General features: G+C 35.5%; 1 protein-coding gene and 1 pseudogene across 1 annotated transcript; one reads left to right on the top strand and one right to left on the bottom strand.

Moving 5' to 3' along the window:
• Window positions 1-9,458: 9,458 nt before the first annotated feature.
• Window positions 9,459-19,731, top strand: LOC142631667 (hexosyltransferase GAUT11). Its single transcript, XM_075805898.1, has 2 exons — window positions 9,459-10,013; window positions 17,898-19,731. The coding sequence occupies exons 1-2, from the start codon at window positions 9,861-9,863 to the stop codon at window positions 19,350-19,352; spliced, it is 1,608 nt and encodes a 535-aa protein (XP_075662013.1). The 5' UTR covers window positions 9,459-9,860; the 3' UTR covers window positions 19,353-19,731.
• A 1,151-nt stretch (window positions 19,732-20,882) lies between these two features.
• LOC142632754 (flavonol 3-sulfotransferase-like) lies at window positions 20,883-22,090 on the bottom strand (annotated as a pseudogene).
• Between the last annotated feature and the right edge of the window lie 365 nt (window positions 22,091-22,455).

The following is a 22,455-nucleotide window of genomic DNA, read 5'->3' as shown; positions in this document are numbered from 1 at the left end:
TGCTAAACTCAAGGATATTGTGAATTCTACCTTCAACCTTAGAGAATCTATAACAGAATCCAAAATTGTTAGGTCCTTACCTGAAAGATTTCATGCCAATATCACTGTCATTGAAGAAGTGAAAGACATTGATCAACTTCCTATGACTGAGCTTGTAGGGAACGTTCAAACCTATGAGATGGGCTTAGACTCAATGGGAAAAGGTGGAAAGAGTAAACACTTGGCTCTTAAGGGTATAGAGGAAGAGATTGAGGGCTCTAAAGATGAAGATGAAGATGACGATGACGATGAGGATCTAACCTTCATAACTGATGAGATTATCAAGCTTCTTCAATTTAAGAAAACGAATAAGGGCAAACCTCTTAGGAAATCTAAATCCTCTAGGAAGGGTAAGAATGGGAAACCCCTCGTCTAATGCCATGAGTGCAAAGGTTTTGGTCATATATGGATAGAGTGTCCAAACTACATTATGAAGGAAAACACCAAGAATTTAAAAGATAAAGGGTTGGTTGCTACCTGAAGTGATACTGAGAATGACTCCTCTGATGAGTATGTGAATGCATGTGGTCACGTTATGGCCTTTGCTGCCTCAACCGATAAAGTGATTGTGGAGAGTGCTAGTGATAGTGAAGATTCTTCTGATAATGAAGTACTCAAGAAGTTGACCATTCAGGAAGCCTATGATAAGCTATGTACTAAATTCATAAAATCTGAAAAGGCTTCTCATCTTTGTAGAAAAGAGCTTAATGAGGTAAAAACTGAAAAAGCTGATCTGTTAGTCAAACTAGATGAGACTACAACGTTAGTTGAGACTCTTATTGTGGAGAACACCTCATTAGAAGAGAAGGTCAAGAATCTCAAAGTTGAGCTTAATCAATCTAGAACTCAAATAGAGAGGATGTCTAGTGCAAAACTTGATGAGGTATTGAATGCTCAAAAGCCTAGTACTGATAAGACTAGCTTAGGATATGCTGTTTTCTCCGGCCCCTCATTTTCCACGTCTTCTGGATCAAGGACTGTCATTGTGCCCCAATTTGAGAAAGGTGATAAAGGTATGAAATCTAAAACTGTTTTGGCTAATTCTAAATCCTTTGTTAAACCTCATATTTGTCACCATTGTGGTGTTTTTGGACACATTTGTCTTAATTGCTTTAAGTTGTATCCTCAAAAGTAAGTGTTCAAACGGTCACAGGTTTCCTCTCAAGGATTTATACCTTTGTTTGGAGAGTTATTAAAAATTTTGAGCTTTTTAACTCAATTTCAAGAGAATTTTAATTCTTCTATGTCTTTTAGTAGACATACTAGGACACGTGTCTTTTCATCTTCACAGTCAAAGACTCATGTTGTGTGGGTGAGAAAAGAGCCTAAAATTTAATTGTCTCTTCTGTTGTCCTCTACTTTAATTCTTTTTATCTAAAGTAGAACCCTCTTTGCTTGATTTCTTATCTATTTTTGGAATCATACTTTCATGTATCTGCATCTTTCTTTCATGCTTTCATGTTATTTGTTTATTTTTGTTTGGTTGTTTAGTTTTTGTTTTGTTTTGTTTTTAAAAAAAAAGGAAAAATCAGAAAAATACAAAAAAAATGTGTGTTTTGTGTACATTTGTACTTGTGTACCTTGAATGACCAATGAAACAAAGTTTTCTAAACTTTGTATCGCTTGTAACTTAGATAAGCATCTCTATGCACAACTAAGCAAGTGGGCTTTGTGGCTCTTGTTTGTGATGAGTAAGATTAAGTAATCTCTTGTATTTAACACTCGTATCACTCTTTTTGACCGGAAGGACAAGAAAATCTTAAGAGAAAGACATAAATAATCGCCTTACCACTGTTGCCCGCCAATCATGAAATGATATCGGTATGCTTCAGCATAGTAAAAGTGCAATGTCAAAAAACTTAACATAATTATGTATTTCTTTTCTCTCTATGCATGATATGCTTAAAAAAAATATGCAAAGAAAATTAAAGCAAATAAAACAAATTGCTTTAAAACATGATTTGCAAGCATGTATTTTAGGAGATGTGAGAGTTATAGGATGTACCTCGAAGGTAATAGTCCCCATCAAGCAGTTATGATCGTGTGTGAGTTAAATTGATTTACTCATATTTCAAATCGTCATAACATAGAGACTCTTATGCAATCTTGCGATGTTTTCACATACAACACGCAATATTCTTTGCTACTTTTGATACATGTGCAGATACAATGTGATTTGGCCATCACAAGGAATGTTTGTATTAATGTATGCTCACTAAACTGTTTTGACATGTTTTTGAAATATAAAATTGGTTAGACTTATTTAGTGTGTGTGTGTGTGTGTGTGTTTGGATCTATGTGCTTAACATTTTCCTTGATTGAAAGATGATTTTGAGAGTTTAAAATGTTGTTTGGATCCTTGATTAAGTAGCATGCTTGATTCCATTCATATCTGTGTTTTTCACTTCCTTGAAAAACTATTTTTAAGCAATCTCGATAGCTTCTCGATAGCTAGGCTATCTATCAAGCTCTTCAGTTTCTTTTTATCACAATCTCGATAGCTTCTCAATCCATCAAGAAAGTTTCTGTCTGTTCGATAGATCTTTGACATCTTATCGATCCATCGAGGTTGGCTCGATAGCAGCTCGACAGCTCTCGATTCATCGAGATTCTTTTGCATGCATTGTTTTTCACATGTTTTGCATCTTTCCTCTATCTTGTCATCCATAACATCTTGTTTCATTGTATGCATGCATTTATATGGATTCCTTGTGCCCCCTTGATCATCTTCAATCATCTTTTTGTTTCTTGGGTAAAGCTTTTTAGTTTCTTGTACCATTTGTCAATTATAACAAAAATGGGGAGAAATTGTGGAGAATATGTGGTTTCTTTTTAAGATTCTACATGTTAGGGGGAGAAATACATACCCTTGTAAGAGGGAGTTGTACTTCATCTTGTTAGGGAGAGTGTTTACCTCCTTGATATGGATTCCTTGAGCTCCCTTGATCATCTTTGATCATCTTTTTGTTTCTTGGGTAAAGTTTTTTAGTTTCTTGTACCCTTTGTCAATCATAACAAAAAGTGGAAGAAATTGTGGAGAATTTGTGATTTCTTTTAAAGATTCTACATGTTAGGGGGAGAAATACATGCCCTTGTAAGGGTGAGTTGTGTTTCATCTTGTTAGGGGGAGTGTTTACCTCCTTGTTGTTGTTGGAGTTTCTTATTCTTGTACACTAGTCTTGTGACCATGTTTACATACATTGTGCTTATCATTGATACACACACACACACACACACACACACACACACACACACATATATATGATGTATGTCTTCTTCATCTATCTCTACATATGTTGTTTCTTTTCTCTATTTATACACATGTTTCTTTAATGTATGCAATCTTATATTTCTGTTTCACTCTAAGATACCTTGATGAGTTTTGTTTAAACTATTTCAGAAATACAGGATGCCTTGATGAGTCTTATATTTTTGTTTCACCTATATCTACATATGTTGTTTCTTTTCTCTATTTATACACATGTTTCTTTAATGTATGCAATCTTATATTTCTGTTTCACTCTAAGATACCTTGATGAGTTTTGTTTAAACTATTTCAGAAATACAGGTTGTCAAAGTCTTCTTGCTATGAACTCTCTTCTTGTAATTTTTTTCAAGAGTTTGTGTTAGGATAGACTTTATTGTATTCAACAAGTGAGTATGAGTATAAGTATGAGTATGAGTTGAGTGATTTATGACTTCTCTCATATGTTTATTTGTTTGTTGTGATTTTTTCACGGATTGCCAAAGGGGGAGATTGTTAAGACATATGTGATTCATGATTAAGAACATATGTCAATATTTTATGTAATTGGCTAATCCTTTGACAAAACGCACTTTACTTGTAATTGGGTAGATCTAGGATGTGTTTAATACTTCAAAGAACAAGAGTTCAAGTCTAGTATTGAAACCATGCAAATCTATCTAAGAAACAAGTGAAGAAGTGTTGATTCATTAAATCTCGATAGCTCGAAACAAGTGAAGAAGTGTTGATTCATTAAATCTCGATAGCTCTCGATAGCTCGCAATAGACTCGATAGCTCGCAACAGATAGCTCAATAAATAGCTATCTATCGAGAATTACGAAATTTAGATTTCCAGATCTGATTTTCGGCCCATGCTGACATGTATGTGTAGGGTTCTTTTCTCACAACCCTAGACATATATAAAACTTATTTTAAAGGTCGTCACATAAAAGAATACAAGGAGAATACATGTAAAAGTGACCTAATGTCTTATTCTCTCTAAAAGAAGCTATTGCGTCTTTGCGCCTTAGGGTTTTGTAACCAAGTGCTTCTTGATCTTCATTGTTGATAAAGTGAAGAATTTTGCAGCAGATTCGATAGCTTGCAGCAGATAGCACAATAAATAGCTATCTATAGAGAATTACGAAATTTAGATTTCGAGATCTAATTTTCGGCTCATGCTGACATGTATGTGTAGGGTTCTTTTCTCACAACCCTAGACATATATAAAACTTATTTTAAAGGTCGTCACATAAAAGAATACAAGGAGAATACATGTAAAAGTGACCTAATGTCTTATTCTCTCTAAAAGAAGCTATTGCGTCTTTGCGCCTTAGGGTTTTGTAACCAAGTGCTTCTTGATCTTCATTGTTGATGAAGTGAAGAATTTTGCAACTAACATCTTCTTCAAGTTGGTAAGTTAGTCACGTATCGGGAGCCATGCATTATTGGTTAGTCATGTATTGGGAGCCGTGCAAAAGGGTGGCGTGCAAAAGGGTGGCGTTCATATATTAAAGAGTTCAGAGGTTTTGAAGCTGTAGAAGGTTTCTGTTGTAAGTTCATCTACGGGGATTGTAGAGTTTAGGGACAAATGTTTTGTATTAGATTTGAAACTTGTCTTTACTATAGTGAATTGCTTTTCGGGAAGGTTTTTTCTCAAGTTTTTTATTGTGAAATTAGTTTATTTCATTAGTTTTCCTAGGTCATTATATTTTGTCTTATTTACTTTTCCACTATGGATGATATTGACATGATATTGATGTTTGTTTGTTTATTTTAACAAAGTTTATTCATAATAAATCTAATTAACAACTTGAGTTTAAAACTTGTTAATTCTATCAATCGAGATCTAAATTTCTCAACACTTAAAAAGTAAGTTGTTTCCTTCCTTCATGCTTTTTCACTTAAAACGAAAGTTATTTTAATTTTAATTTATTTATGATTTATCACGAGTCACAACGAAAGCACATTACAAATTTTTTAATAATAAAAAAGGACTTCATTAATAACAAAACAGAGTTAAATGACACGAGCAGTGACTGTGAGCACAAAGGGATAAGATTAAATTTTCAACCAATAATATATCATGTTATATATAAAGTAAATAAATAAAAAAATTGACGTTGAGTGTATATATATATATATTCACGTACTATCTAGTCAGTGTGCATTTGGTAATGCATATTTGCTTGAGCAATAAGCCGACTTGCTTGTTTGAATCTAACTCTATTTTATTTTATTCTATTTTTTGAGAGAATTTTGAAGCTAACTTGTTTACTTATTAAAGTTATTTTTTGTGTCGCCTTTCTCCATAAAAGCACTTTATTGCTTTGCACCACAAAGGCAAAAACACCAACAAAAAGAAAAAAAGAAAAGAAAGTAAAAACACGCCCATTATTAAGAAACTTGTAACTCAATTGATTCGACACCTTTTAGTATTTTTAATGAAATAATTTAAAGTTCAAATACCCCATTTTTATCTGTTAAGCCTTATGTATGTTGGCAATTCATGAGCAAAACATAAGTTTTAAGTGTCTTATTCTAGGTCTCGGGTTTTTGTACACAAAACTCTCTCATATCTTCTACCACTGATATTCTTTGAAGAAACTCAAGATTTGGTGTTGTAAAAGTTGTTGTCTCAAACCAATCATTAAAGGTGTTGGATCTAAATCTTCAAGTGTGATCTTAGAGTCATAGATTGGAGGTCTATGTTTAAGAAAAGCTTCAATGGAATTTTGAAATAGAGAAATGATATGTCCACAACATTTTTACAACAAATCCTAAGTGGCAGGATGTTACTGGTTGTTATTGTTGGGGCAAAAAAGTAATCTTAGTGTTAGGTTCAAATTTGAACCAATAACAACTAACCACCTATGATTTGTTGTAAAAATATTGTAAAAATGTTGTGGACGTAGCACCTCTCTTTGAAATATGTGGATTAGAGGTTCACATTACAGCAATTCATTGTAAAGGAAGTCTGTGTGATCTAGAGCTTAGTTCGGTAACTAAAGTTAGATTTATTATAAATTGTTATTTTTGATTGTAAATCTCTAATTTATAGTAAAACTGTTTACATAGGGATTAATTAGGTCAAATTCCCCTAGGTTTTTCCTTTGGAACAAGTTATTTTTGTAAATCTCCAACTTATAATGAAACTGTTTACTTTGGGATTGATTAAGTCAAGTCCCCCTAAGTTTTTCATTTGGAACAAGTTGTTTCATAAGGTTTCCTAAGTTACCATATCTTATGTCACATTTACTTTTCTGCTATGCTTGATATGTATCCTTAATTTTTTTTTATCCTAAAGCTTTCATAATTGATTTAATTAACAACTTGGCCTTAAAAGTATAGTTAAATATTGCTCATGGATTTAAAACTAACACCAATTATTGAATTATATATATATATAAAAAAAACACAGGCCCAATCAATTGTCCTGGTGGAGTTGATAAAACATATTTGGAGGATAATAATAATAATAATAATAATAATAATAATAATAATAATAATAATAATAATTGCATTAAATGATTATTAAAAGCTCAAGCAATAATATTAAGAATCATCAAAATTACCACCGCCCTCCTTGGTGTGGTGGTTATTCTACAAATATAAATGCTTGTGGGATGTGGAGGGCAAAGGCCGGGATTCAAGTCTCCAGGAGGGAGTTTCACACACATATACACTTAGATTAGGCTAAAGTAGTAATTCTATCTTGTATTAAAAATCAAAATTAAACCTTTATACCAAACCTTATTTGGTATATCCGGCTGATGATGACCATTTTTTTTGTTTGGTTTCTTGTTTCTTTGCTGGACAAATAAAATGCCATATGACAAGCAATTAAAAACGTTTAATAGACTGAATAGAGTTTGACATTAACCCATGAGAGTGACTACCCCTGACGAGGAGTGAAGTATTTACTACAATTTAGTGAAAGATTGAAGTTGTCAAAAAAATGGAATATTCTGTAGGGGACCAAACAAAGAACTGTAATGATATACAACTTTGAATATGGTCCTATATGTTTGATTACAGGCTGCACTGTTTAATTGGATCAACAAACTTAGATTAGAAATTGTTAAATAAATCAAACTTAGTTTAACCTTGAAAGTTTGATTTTGGTCCTTTTATAGGTCAAGTTCAAGTCATATATGTGCATCCAACCAAGTGGGTGGACTATAATATGAAATATCCATATACATGTTCACTGCCCACTCATGAGTGAAGCATATGGGAACAAATTGGGAGCATCATATAACAATTACATGTGATATCTAGTCAGAGCCTGAGCAACCAGTAAATGACGTGTCCCACAACAATGATCTGAATTTCATAGGGTCCCAATGAATAATTTAAGTAAAAAGTCAAGTCAAATATCTTAATCTTATGCCCAAATCTGCTGTTATGTTGAAATGTATTAGCAAGTTTATTAACAAGGTTTAGTAGATATGGGATATGGGTTATTACTTATTAGGCTGGTCTTTTGATCAAGCAAGTCTCGATGCTTGTTTCTATTGAACATGGCTTAAATTTTATATGTGGTAATTGCTTTTTTTTTTTTTTGTAACTATGGAAATTCCATTTTTCACAAAATAAATTTTGGGTTAAACATGTTCAAAATGTGGGCTTTTTTTTAATAGATATGATAAGATTTGAAACTTATATCAATTTTATAATAATTGTTCTTTACCATTAATTTAACGTCTTATTGGATTTTCTTTTCGGTATAGGCGTGTGATTAGAATCCAATCATTTCATTATTCAACTATAAAAGATTTTATTAATTGAATTAACTATTGAAAAATGAGAAATTGAAGTAACATGTGTGAGAAGTCTTAATGGTAATTTTGACATTTTTCCTTTTGTTAAATGGTAAAGAACACTTATTCCTACTATTTTTAGATCGTGAGATCCATTGCTAGTGTCTCAAGGCATGATAGATTCTCTATCCTTGCTTGGGGGAAGCACAAAGGATTGTTTATGGAGATATTATCGAGATTCTTGGGACCATCTTTGTTTGTTAGTATCATGCCTTGATAAAACGTTGAATTCTAGGCTATCACTTACAAAATAACAATAAAATACTAATAGATTAAGATTACAAATAACTATAAAATACTAGTAATAGATTAAGATTACAAATCAATATTTTTTTTGTTAACTGAATGTACAGATCAGTGTTTGTTACACTTTGTTGATTTGTAATATCAAATTTGCGAAATTTCAAAAATTTTAAGTTGACCAAAATATATCTGCAATTCTGCATAATCTTGCAAGTTACAACACTTCCTTGTATGGGCAGAGTGGTTAGACTTAGGATGCTATTTTCCATGGACTGAACTATTATATCATTCTACTAAAAAATAAAAAATTATTATATCACAACAGAAAAATGAAGCATTAAAGTAATCTCACTTCATTCTAAAAAAAAAAAAAAAAAAGTAATTTCACTTGTTATAATTTGCTTCTCTAAGACTAAATGTTCTCCCATATTCAATCCAATTTTTTTTAGTTTTAAAGCAGATATGATAGAATTTGAATTTATGATGTCCGTTTTATAATAATTGTTTTTATTATTATTATTAAGTTAATATATCAATTGGTGTTGGTGGGATTCGAACTCAAGAAACTTTAGTGATTAAACTAAGTAAAACACATACAAACAATTTTTTTATTAAGTATGCATTTCACTACCTGTCAAAAAATAAAAAAAAAAGTACGCATTTCACTAGAAAATCTAAGACATCCAAATTGTGGTATACTCCAAACATTTTTTTTTTCTTTTATAACTATCTTTTCACAACAAATTTTATATAATAAGTTATTATCTGTTTCAATATGGGTCTCTATTAACATAAATTTTTTACCCACCAATAATAACTTATCATTCAAGATTTATTATAAAATTATTGTAAAAATATTATAAACTTAACATTACTCTTTATCCGTATATATTTAGTTTACTAACAAGAAAAAGAAAGTGGCACACTGTCATAGTTTAGTTTACTAGGTTGCTAATTTCCAAAAAAAAAAAAAAAAAAGGTTTTACTAGGTTGCTAAAATAGTAAAAATACATTCATAACACATGGTTTCACGTGCTAAGGCTTTTACTAATGTTTCCTTTCACGTACATAAAAGCTTCGGTTAAATTCTTTACTAATAAATTGAAATATTCAATTCCTCTGTTTTTTTCCAAGCGCTCACACATTCACACACACACTCACAGATTCACCATCACTCCCTGCTCGATTCATTTTCACCACCCATTTCTCAAGCAAACACACAAGATTTTCCGAGTGTTTTTCACTCCCTCCAATCCTTGGTTGTATGTGTATTTGGGTGTGACCCAGAAGTTGAAAAGTTTTAATAAGGTGAGAGAGAGAGAGAGAGAGAGAGAGAGGGGCACAGGCCTTGTTTTGTTTGGGGTTATTGATTGAATCTGGGATGTGGGTCAGTTTCAAAACTTGATTTTTGGCGCTGGAATTTTTTTTATGATTGAGTTTGCTACATGGGTGTCGGTGTTGGTGTGGAATCCTTGATTTGGTGGTGAATTGTGGAAGGAATCGGCGGAAGATGCGGCGGCGGGCAGCCGAGTACCGGCGCCCGGTTCGAAGGAAGTTTTCGTATTGGATCTGGGCGCTGCTTGGCTTGTTCTCAATTGCAGGCCTCGTTTTGTTTGTACTTCATCATAATCAACATGAAGATCGGGTGGAACACACAGCTTTGGTAAGGATACTAATTTGAGTATTGACCCCCTTTTTTATGTTGCTATGCTATGTCTTTCATTTGCTTCTTTGGTTAATGGATTTGATTTTGAGGAATCTTGTGCATTTTGAAGATACCCTTTTTGATTTTGCAGCTTGTATGTGATTTGAATTGGTTTCTGTCCTTTGGTGCTGTGGTTAAGATGAACTGTGCAATTGGATGTTCAAACCAATGTTTAGGCATCTAAATTGAAGTGCATAGAAGTTGTTTTATATGTTTGAATGTAGTCAATGTGATTAACCCGTTTGGTATGTTGTTTTGAGACCACACGTTTTCAAAGTACAACTTTTTTTTTTTTTGATATGTAAGATTTGTTTTATTGCAAAAAGACTACTCCTTGTAGAAAGGACATAGAGTAGCCTAAAGAATACACAAGAATATAATTATGTACAAAGGACAATGACTATAAATTCTGGGATGGAACTAGTGGTGCTGAATCTCCATGCTCTAGACCAATCAAATAAAGAACCATAAAACAGAGCCACCAAAAGGGTTCCCGTTGTTTCTATGTCCTCTAAAGTACGTTGATTTCATTACCACCAAATTTTCCACATTAAATACAATGGGACTAAATTCCAAACGTTTGAAGCATGCTGCCAAACCAATTCCTCCAACTAAACAATAGGTCAATGACCTTTTCTGGTAATACTAATTGAATCCCAAAATATCTTATAATGCAAAACTCCACAATTCAGAGTAACAGAGCAGTGTAACAATAGATGATCAACTATCTCCCCATTACTCCACAATTTCAAAGTACAGCTTTTTTAAACCTTAATTTTTTTTTTCTAGGTACAACTGTTTTCAAAAAGCTGAAAGAATAAGCTCTACCAAACCAAACGGGAAATATCATTCTTTGAGTTGTTTTAGATTGTTATTAGCTTAACTTTCCAGTGCATATGTCTCTCTTGTATTGAGCTTGTTATGATACTGATCCCATGGTGTGTCAATGTAAGAAACCTGGTTGTTTTTTTCAATGCTGTGTTTCACAATAAGAAGCATCAAATAATTCTTTATTAGGCTCTGCTGGGGAAATGGCTGTGGCAGAACACAACACTTTGTGGAGAAGGGTAGTGGAAACTAATAACTAATAAGTATGTCAGGATGTTGGGGATTGGGGAGGGGGGGGGGGGGTGCTATAACAGTGTTCACGGCCTGTATGTGGTTTGCCTATGGAAGAATATTAGGAAGGTGTGGAAACTTTTAAGCGTTTTATTAGTATTAAATTTTGGCATGATTCTTGGTGTGTGGGGCTACCTCTGCGAGAGAGTTTCTCTGAAATTTCTCGTATAGCACATGACAGGGATACGTCAGTGGAGGAGCTTTTGTCTTTTACAGGGGAAAGTTACCATTGGGATGCCAGTTTTGTCCAACCGGTCTAAGACTAGGAATCAGAGTTGGTTGCCTCTTTATGGATCTGATTTATTTTGGACTGTTAACATGAGGTGGAGTCAATAAGATATGTCAGAATTCATCTTGTTGAGTCAATAAGATATGTTGGAATCCATCTTCACGGGAGGTTTTTGAAGTCAGGTTTTACTATAAGTTGTTACACTCCACAAATCAACCATCTTTTCCTTAGAAAAGCCAGTGGAAACCTAAAGTGCCAACAATGGTTAATTTTTTCCTTTCGACAGCAGCATTGGGGATTTTTTTTTTTTTGATAAGTAGCATTGGGGAAAATCTTGAACTATAGATAACCTGTGGAGGTGCTTGATAGTTATGATGGGCTAGTGTTGCATGTGTAAGCAGGATGGTGAGACTGCTAATCATTTACTTCTTCATTGCACTGTTGCTAGGGAGTGGAATATGGTCTTTTCATTGTTTCGGATTAATTGGGTTATGCCGAGAGCTTATTAGATATGGTAAGGTGTTGTTTTGGCAGGAGAGGAATGCTCAGACTTTTGAAGGGTGTAAAAGATTGGTTCATGACCTAAATTTATTATTCCTCAAAATTTTGTTTGAATAGATAAGTGCTTTGGGTGTCCTTTTTTACTCATTTTGTTCATGAACATGCAGGAGACAGTCTTGCATGTGTGACTTCGGTTTATTGGGAGAAAAAAAAAAGTAATTTTTCATTTTACAAAATTCCTTCCATTTTAGACATGTTTTTATAGATTTTGGTAGTTGTTATTTATTTTGAGAACTTAGAATAAACATAAAATATGTCTAAAAATAAATAAAAAGATATCTAGATATGTGTGTGTGTGTGTGTGTGTGTATTTAACTAATTACTTATCATATCTCCACCTATCATATCCTAATTTTGTAGGAATTTCCATTTCACCTTGTCAGGTGTCGTGTCCATGTTCAGGGGCAGAGCTGTAGCAAAGCTTGGGCCCCCCCAAAATTAAAAAAATTATTTTATATTATGTGTCCTTTTGTGAATAACTTAATTAGCTGAAACTAAAAACTTTTTGTTGAAAGTACTGTAAATAAATGTAAAAGTTAGCTGAATAGTACGATGGAACCCATGAATAGTAGCAAAAAGTGCAGTGGGACCCATGAATAGTAGCAAAATGTCCGAGATACAATATTAAAAGTTCAACATTGAACACCTTACCGATACCCACATCTAATGGTAACTCAGGGACATACCTATCAAAAAATCTTCTTCACAATCTTGTATGGACCAACTTTCTTGGAATGAAACTTCTTGTAAGCACCTTAGGAAACTGCTCATGTTGTATTTGAACCATAACCGTATCTGCTTGAAATTCAGCCAGGCATCTTCGAATATTAGCATGAGTTTTGTATTGCTATTTACTAAGTAAAATCTTTCTTCGCAAGTCATCATGAATCTCCCTTATATAACTAGCAAAGGTTTCAACTTTAGCACTTGATCTTGCACTTGGAGGCAATTTAATCTAATCAATGGGCTTCTTGGATGCAATCCAGTAACAATCTCAGATGATGGCCAAGTGCATTCTGTGAGGTCAAATTTGCATTTATGGGTTCAAGACCCAACAGGCATGTGTAAGTTACCAATAAAAAATAAAAGTGCTCTTTTGAAACCTATATTGGTAATCATCCTCTGTTACATGTATGTGTTTGCAAAATGACTAAGCTTTTAGAGCTCTTTAGCAGTTTTATTGACAATAGATTTAAAGTAGTTGTTGTAATCCTAAAAACATAACTATGTCTCTTTGTAGAAGATCCCTTAAACAAGGTCATATGAATGGCTATACTGACATAAACCTTAGACTCATAGAGCTAAGATTTTTATGTCCAAGAATTTACCAACTCTCTGGTGTTATATGTTTTACATTATATTCTCAAGTATTGATTTCTAGTATGTTGGTGTTTTAGGAAGACAGTTGATGATCCTCATTTTGCTCATAAAACTCTCCATTCGGAACTCTTTATACTGTTAGCCATAACTTATTCCCATGTTGAACAAATAACAAATCTAATGTCTATTTAATTATGAATTTTCTTATATACTTGATTACCCTATTCCCTGGGCAATTAATTCAGATTGTGTGTCCCAATTTGTGGCTCATTTTCTATCCAATTCCAAAAACTGATGTTTCCAAATACAACAACCAGTTGTAAAATGTTCCCAGTTACTTACAGACTTACAAAATTTAACAATAGATTGTCAAAATATAGCCATGAAGCTTCTGGATGTATCATTCTGAATATAGGTTTGCAATCTCGCTTAAATAAATAAATAAAAAGCTGTTCTCAACTTGAACCAACTGTTTGGATTGTGCTACATGCCATTTTCTGCTCTTTGGAGACATGTATTTGTGTGGTGTTATGTACGCCATCTGACCTGGTTTCTGCTGTTCATTATTATTTACACAAAACCTCTTTAATTTACAAGTGAGACTGGGAGCTGAGGGACACGTCTATGCTTCGTGCCAGCACATAGCTATTTTGCTGGTAAGGACATTGCTCTTTCTGCCATTGCAAACAAAAACTAAAGATGTTGTTTCATATGTTATGTGCATTTTTTTGATAGTGTTTGCTCTATAGGGAAGCCCTGGAACTGAAGTGGGGCTTTGAGTGAAGGCATTTCCCGTTCTAATAAGAAACCTAATTATAGTAATTGGAGAAGCAAAAATTATGGAGGGAGAAAAATCAAAATACATGTTTGTCACCAACATGGCCACCCGACCACCCATCTATATTTTGGCAGCTATTCACTAGTGCCTCTATTTTGTGACTGCCTTTACAACTGCTACCACCACCTATCTAAATATCCTAGCAATATCAATGAACTGTCACCACCACTGTGGTGCCTGACATTATGTGGATTAGATTGGATGAGACTATTTGATTGTGGGTTGCACGGGTGTGTGTGTGTTGAGTCTTACATCGTTTGCTAGGTTGATTTGGGCTATATACATGATTAAACCCTAACTGTAACTTGAATAATTTTTTTTGAGGTATTGTGTAGTTTTGGTTGGCACTTTTATCCTGTTGTGTTAAATGGTATTATAGTTAATGGGATAACATCATATGGCTTGAGGCAATGCAGTGTAATGTGGGCTTTGACAAAGCCGTTGGAATTTTAAGGGGGGAGATTGTGGTGCCCTCTGTATTATGTGGATCATGTTATAGATTCGATTATTTGATTGTATGTTGTGCAGACATGTGTCGAGTCTCACATTATTTACTAGGTTAATCAGGGCTATATAAGTGCTTATGAGGAACTTTAATTGTAACTTGACTAATCATTTTGGGGTATAGCATGGATGTGATTAGTAGTTCTTTGGATCGTGACAACCATTGTCACTGCCTGGGAAGCACGGGTGTGGCATTTGGGCCACCGCACCCGCGTCCGATGCGGCGCGACACGGGGATGCGCAGGCGATGCCGCTGCCTGCGCGTCTGTGCCGCGTCGGACATTAAAAAAATATTATTTTCGGTGCGATACGCGCCGATACGGCTCCTATTCGGGCTGATGCGTGCGAAATCGGGCCGATTTGGCCCGAATCGGTCCGTATCTAGCACAAACCGATACCGATGAAATCTACCGATACCGGCCAAAATTCAAAATTCAAAAAAAAAAAAAAAAAGTTCAAACGCATCGTTTGGAAAAAAACCAAGATCCAGCCCTCTCCCTCTTCATTTTTCTTGCGCCTCTCTCCCACTCTCTGCCTTCACTCTTCAGCTAGGCTCTCTCCCATTCTCTGTATTCTAGTTATTATTTACTATTGCTCTTAAATTTGGTATATATTTATATAATGTGAAAAAAGTTTGTTTAGCAATATATTAAAAATAAAAATAAAAATATTTTTAATAATTTTTTAATCACCGCACCCCGCCACACCCGCACCCTACTTTTTCAAAAATTGCCGAGTCCCGCACCCGCTCCCGCACTTGCACCCGAATCCCGAAACGCACCCGAATCCCGAAACGCACCCGTGCTTGATTATGGAGGTTTTAAGCAGAATTTTGAAGAAGACAGAGGAGCATAACCTTATTCGGGGGTTTCATGTGGGAGCAGTGAATTCTGTTGGTGTTCAGATCTCCCATTTGTTGTTTGCGGACGACACTATCTTATTTTGTGATGCCTCTAGGGATCAGTTGCTCTCCATAAGATTGGCGATGTCTTGTTTTCAAGCTTTTACGGGTTTGAAGGTAAATGTTGGGAAAAGTGAGATTGTTCCTGTGGGGGAGGTGAATAATATAGATGCATTGGCTAGCATTCTTCAGTGTAGAGTGGGGAGCTTGCCTATGAAATATCTGGGGATGCCTTTGGGAACTTCTTTTAAGACTGCTTCGATTTGGAACCCTATTTTGGAAAAGATGGAGAAGAGACTCTCAGGGTGGAAACGTCTTTACTTATCTAAGGGTGGTAGGCTCACTTTACTAAAAAGTACTCTATCGAGTCTTCCTACGTACTTTTTATCTCTCTTCACTATCCCTAAAGCTGTGGCTGCTAGAATGGAAAGGATTCAGAGGAACTTTCTTTGGGGGTCAGTTGAGGGGAGTTTCAAATATCCTTTGGTGGCTTGGGATAAGGTGTGTTCTCCTGTTAAATTGGGGGGGCTGGGGATAAGGAGTGTGGCGTCGTTTAACCAAGCTCTCTTAGGGAAATGGTTGTGGCGCTTTGGGCAAGAAGTTACTCATCTCTGGCGGAGAGTTATATCCACTAAATATGGTGAGGGTCAAATGGGGTGGTGCACCAAAGTGTGCAGGAGGACCCACGGTTGTGGCCTTTGGAGAAGCATTCATGAAGGGTGGGAGAGTTTTTCTAAGCACCTATCGTTTGTAGTGGGTGAAGGCACTCGCATCCGCTTCTGGCATGATAGGTGGATTGGGGATTATATCCTAAAAGATCTCTACCCTGAGCTCTATGTGTGTTCAGTTGCCAAGGATGCTTGCATTTCTGAAGTTTTGTGGCTTCCGGAAGGAGGTTCTACTAGAGTGTGGAATTTAAGGTTTTTTAGAGCCTTTGAAGATTGGGAGCTTGCTGCTTCTTTTTCTCTTCTTCACTTTATCCAACCTCATATCCCTCGGGGGGATAGGAGGGATTTTCTTTGTTGGCGGCTCAAAGGCAATGGTATGTTCGACACTCGCTCTTATTACCAAGCAATCCGGGGTTCCTCGGATTTTTTGTTTCCTTGGAAGGGTGTTTGGAAACCAAAGGTTCCTAAGCGAGTAGCTTTCTTCTTGTGGACAGCCGCTCATGGTCGGATTCTCACTTTGGATAATCTCATGATTAGGGGTCGGCGTCCTTTGGCAAATCGGTGTTGTATGTGTTGTTGTGATGGGGAGTCGGTTGACCATCTTCTTCTTCATTGTACTGTTTCTCATACATTATGGTCTCTTATGCTTCAGGCTTTTGGTATCCACTGGGTTATGCCTAGATCAGTGTCGGGGTTGTTATCTTGTTGGCATCAGTGGTTAGGAAAGCACAACTCGAATATTTGGAATTTGATTCCAGGGTGTTTATTGTGGATTATTTGGTTGGAACGAAATCGTCGCTCCTTTGAGAACATGGAGAAGACATTGGATGAGTTAAAGGTGTTATGTCAGAGAAGCCTCTTCGAGTGGTCTCGTTGTTGGGGTTTTACGGATTCTCCGTCTCTTTCAGAGTTTATGTTTTCCCTTAGAGTTTCCTTCCCTTAGTTTTCTTTCTTTGTATCTTTCTGTTCATCATCATGAACATCATGTACTACTTTTCCTATTAATATTACTTCTTTGATTACCTATCAAAAAAAAATATAACTGTTACTGCTACCAATAATCTTCACCTCAATTAATCATGAATGTAAATAAACCTTCAACTTTAAGGTGGATATGGTATGAGCCAATTCCAATTTCTAGGATTTATTTTTATTTAAGTATATTTTATTTCTAGAATTGCCTTTATTGATATTGTGGTTTTTCATTTAGGTCAAGCCAAAACAACTATGCAAATAGTGATTTTGAATCAAGTTGTAACAGAAATTTATAATTTTTGAATTGAAAGATAACGAAAAAGGATCTTTGGGATGAATTAAAAGGGACCTCTACCAGAAAAGGAAAGATAAAAAGATGAATGGCTGACACAATTTTGCATGGGCTGTCCATGATCATCATCTGCTTTTTGTAACCTTGATGGACATTGAGGGTCTTCCTAAGATGCATTTTTTTAGTTTCTATTAGTGATAAAATCATATATATTGTTGTGTGGTATATAGTATCTTTGATTTATTTGATTTGCTTGTGGACAAGCCAGACTTTTTTTTTTGGTTCCCTTCTCTTTGCATAATATGCCACAAAAGGTAAATTATTTTCAAATCATTGTTTCATATTCTGAATTGACTTCTATCACTGCAAAGTTGTAATATAATATGGCTTATCACTTTGAATTTGTTGTTTGACTAACTTAGCTCCCTTTACTAGGAGAGAAATGCAAGAATTGAACGGGTTGCCCACAGGGAGTTGAATTTTACTGAAGAAGTATTGAGTCCTACCTCGTTTTCCCGGCAACTAGCGCAGCAAATGATACTTGCCAAGGCTTATGTCATTATTGCCAAAGAGCACAATAACCTTCACCTTGCATGGGAGCTGAGCTCGAAGATCAGAAGTTGCCAGCTTTTGCTTTCGAAAGCTGCCATGAGAGGGGAGCCCATCACATTAGAGGAAGCAGAGCCAATAATTAAAAGCCTATCATTTCTCATATTTAAGGCACAAAGCGCCCATTATGACATTGCAACCACAATAATGACAATGAAATCCCACATTCAGGCACTTGAAGAGCGGGCAAATGCAGCAACAGTCCAAAGCACAGTGTTTGGTCAATTGGCAGCTGAAGCACTACCTAAGAGCCTTCATTGTGTTAATGTTAAACTCACAGCTGATTGGCTTACAAAGCGAGTTCTGCAAGAACTTGCAGATGACAAGAGAAACTCTCCTCGCCTTACGGACAACAATCTCTACCATTTCTGTATCTTTTCAGATAATGTGCTGGCTACCTCTGTAGTTGTCAACTCTACTGTCTCCAATGCTGATCATCCAAAGCAGTTGGTCTTCCACATTGTCACAAATGGAGTAAACTATGGAGCAATGCAGGCTTGGTACCTTAATAATGACTTCAAAGGGTCCACCATAGAAGTGCGGAACATTGAGGAATTCTCTTGGTTAAATGCATCTTATGCTCCCATTGTGAAACAACTCCTTGATCCAGATTCACGGGCCTACTATTTTGGGGGAGATCAAGATTTGAAGATTGAGCCAAAACTGCGGAACCCGAAGTACCTGTCTTTGCTGAATCACCTTCGGTTTTACATTCCAGAGATCTATCCGCAGCTTGAGAAGGTAGTTTTTCTTGATGATGATGTTGTTGTCCAAAAGGATCTGACACCACTTTTTTCGTTAGATTTGCATGGAAATGTGAATGGAGCAGTGGAAACTTGTCTGGAAGCTTTTCATCGTTATTACAAATATCTCAATTTCTCAAACTCAATTATCAGTTCAAAGTTTGATCCACAAACGTGTGGATGGGCATTTGGTATGAATGTTTTTGATTTGATTGCATGGAGGAAAGAAAATGTGACTGCACGGTATCATCAATGGCAAGAGCAGAATGCTGACGGCACACTTTGGAAGCTGGGCACTCTTCCTGCAGGTCTTCTAACTTTCTATGGTCTCACAGAGCCACTTGATCGGAGATGGCATGTTTTGGGGTTGGGTTATGATATAAATATTGACAACCGTTTAATTGAGAGTGCGGCGGTGATTCACTTTAATGGGAATATGAAGCCATGGTTAAAGTTGGCCATTGGCAGGTATAAGCCTCTATGGGAACGGTACATAAATCAAAGCCACCCATATCTCCAAGATTGTGTCACAAGTTAAAATATGCTACTTCTTGATTGCTGGTTACTTATGCGATGATCATTATTTTTAAACTCTCAATCTGTGATCGCATAATTGTAGAGTCAGAAGTAGGAAATTTTGACTTTGATAGAAGGTTTTCTTTTTCATTTTTCCATCATAGTATTTTCAAAGCAAAAGAACAATTTTTATACATTAGAAAGTTTAAATGTACTAGGTGAACAGGTTTGGAGGATTCTTTTTGGGCTAATGGGGTTTTGCTTCTTCCCCTTCGACAAGCTGTAGAATTATTTGTTAGCAATTTTTGTAATAATCTCTCATCTTTTTTAAATTATAATGTAACTGAACCAAAATAATATTTAAACAAAAAAGAACCTTTCATGTTCTTGTATTTTTGTTAGCAGTAACTTCTACTAGAAATTCTGTTCATTGTATTGATATAGATTTTGGGACTATATTGTTATCAACTTTCTATCTAGCGGTTACATGTTCAGTTAGCTCCCACCACAGTTCACAACAATGATGAGGGAGAGTTTTGAACCGTAATTGTATAAGAAGAGAGTGTAATGTTATGGAATTACAGGACTCTTGGCTGCCACTGTAGTTTTAGATTTAAAGAAAGTCGTCAATTTTATTTTTATTATTATTTTTTTCCCTCGAGTGGTTTAGCATCTTTTGCCATCTATATTTCAGATTGATAGGCTGCAGAACTAGTTCTTAAACATGGAAACACCACATTTGAAAGGTACAAATAACACTAAGCCGGCTTCTTTCAAATTGTGGGGGTTTATGATCCCTTTTGTGTATCCCTAAGCTTTAGAAAAGAAATTGAAAAAGACTTTCAAGCAAGTTTCAGGAATGCATGCTTTCGCCAAAAATAACTTAAAAAGCCAAACCCAGGTAGTATAGCATGCAAGCCATTACACTTTAGCAAAACAAGACAAACGTTGAAATTTGTATTTCCTCATTGGTGTTATCTAAGGTTTTCCAGTCCTTTTTGGGCTTTCTTTTCTCCTTTATCTTCCACCGGCCCACCCCACATCATGTCTCTTTCTTTGCATGATTTGATGATTATCCCCCCATTCAAACAAAGATTTGTCAACATGTGGGAATATGATAGTACTTGTAGCTCACGTAGTTTATTTACCTAATTACCTTAATGCAAGTAGAAATAGTGTAATTTAGTGTTGGATTAGTACCAGTTTCTTCATTTTCTTAGGTTGATTCTACTTGCATTAGTTTTATTTTTTTATTGTATTTTTTTGTCAAGAGGTATTCTGAGATATTACTGAACCCTTGAAGTTGAATTCATTCAAGTTAGAAAATAACTTTTAGGTAAACAAAATATCCATCCATTAGATATTTCATTTCAATTATGAAATAACCTGTTGAGATTTGGACATATGTCAAATAATTGCCATATGTTCATATCTCAACGGATTCAGTGCATAGATACACTAGACCTAATCCTTGCCCTTTAATGATAAACCAACGTGAGAGAAATCTCATGCATCAATGTTATACAATTTCTCTAAACCAAAAAAAAAAGAGAAAAAAAAAACCCTGAGATTCCAGGTTTTACTATTTCAATCAAAAGTTAACAACAATGAGTGGTACATCATACTATTACGTAGTACAGGAACATGGAAATTACAACCAAAAAAGAAAAAAAAACACGAACATAGCATGCATGGCGTGTGTAGCCGCCACACCTTATTAACTAAAATTAAGGTAACAAGTTATTCCTTGTCCATGATGAGCGTATGCCCACTAGCTAGAACACTTTTTTTATTTTTGGCTGAAACAGTAGAATACTTGGTGCAAATATGCCATGCTAATTCATGCATTAGATGGGGCATTCAATGTCAAGCCAGAATTTCTTAGTTTTTGCACAATTATTTGGTCAAGATGTGCAGCCATCATAGGTGTAAGGTGATTCTTCCAATCTCCAGTCTCACCTTTTCTAAAAAATTCATTTTTTTTTCAATTGCATAAGGGCGTTCATGAAGCCGTCCACCTTTATTCACTTCCAGTTTGGCCAAATTCTTGAAACTACATAGGTCTACGATCTTCTGAACTATTCCTTTGCCTTCTTCCTCCAAGGAGAAAGGATAACTCATAAATTCAGCCATTTTTTTAGCATAAAACACAGTTATTCTTTCAATCTTCATATTTTTAAAATAGTACCCTGTCCGGAGATTGCAAGCTTGCGCTCCAATATCCAAACACATGATCCCAATATGGTCCAAAATAAGATACTCCTTCACAGAAGAGCTTAAACGCCTCTTCAAATTCTGCGTCTTCTCTGGCCGATGGTTCGACACCCTTATGACTTGCCTTGCGAAGAAAGTGCCATAGAGATACAAATGCATCCTTAGGATCTCTACATATATAACTTATTTTACACCTAGAATCTATAATAGATTTAGGTAAGGAAGTGTAGGGAACATGCGTACCTACAAGCGGAGTGTAGATTCCGGTGGAATGAGTTATGTGCTAGATCACTCTCTAGAGAGAGTACACACTCATGTGGCATTGTTGTGAGCAGAGGGTTCGTAGAAGCATCGAAACTGGATTGTGTCACGATGGCAAAAGATAAGGCCTTAAGCCATGTTGTGCCTGATTTTGGAGTGCTGCTCAGAAGTCAGAATGATGTCGTTGGGTGGAGGCTTGAAATGTTCGTGAGCTAACATGAGTCCTTCTAAGTAGAAGAAATTATACCAAAAACCTTGGTAATGGTGGACTTCATCGGACAGGTATCACTACCAAAAACGAGGGCTATAGCCGCGTTTAAAAAACGCAGCTATAGACTCTAATTCCATAGCCGCGTTTTTAAACGAAGCCTATCCTGCGCGACAATAGCCCTGTGGGACCTATAGCTGCGTTTTTCATAAAACGCGGCTATAAACCTGGTTTGGGAAGGTTGAGATTTTCTCTTTGTAATCGTTAGACCTATAGCCTACTTTCTCATTGCTTTTGGGTTCATGATTCGTTTTGGAAGAAGAGAATTCCATCGTTGAAAGCAGAACTAGCTCAAAATATTTTGGTAGTGTATCTATATCTACTAAGAAGAGACAACCATGATGAGGAACATGTTAGGCAACTCATATTTATAATGTGAGGT

The sequence above is a fragment of the Castanea sativa genome, chromosome 4 (assembly GCF_040712315.1).
Source record: "Castanea sativa cultivar Marrone di Chiusa Pesio chromosome 4, ASM4071231v1".
In the NCBI taxonomy this organism is placed as follows: Eukaryota; Viridiplantae; Streptophyta; class Magnoliopsida; order Fagales; family Fagaceae; genus Castanea; species Castanea sativa.
Note: the sequence above shows the minus strand (reverse complement) of the source record. Positions and strands in the feature narration are given on the sequence as shown.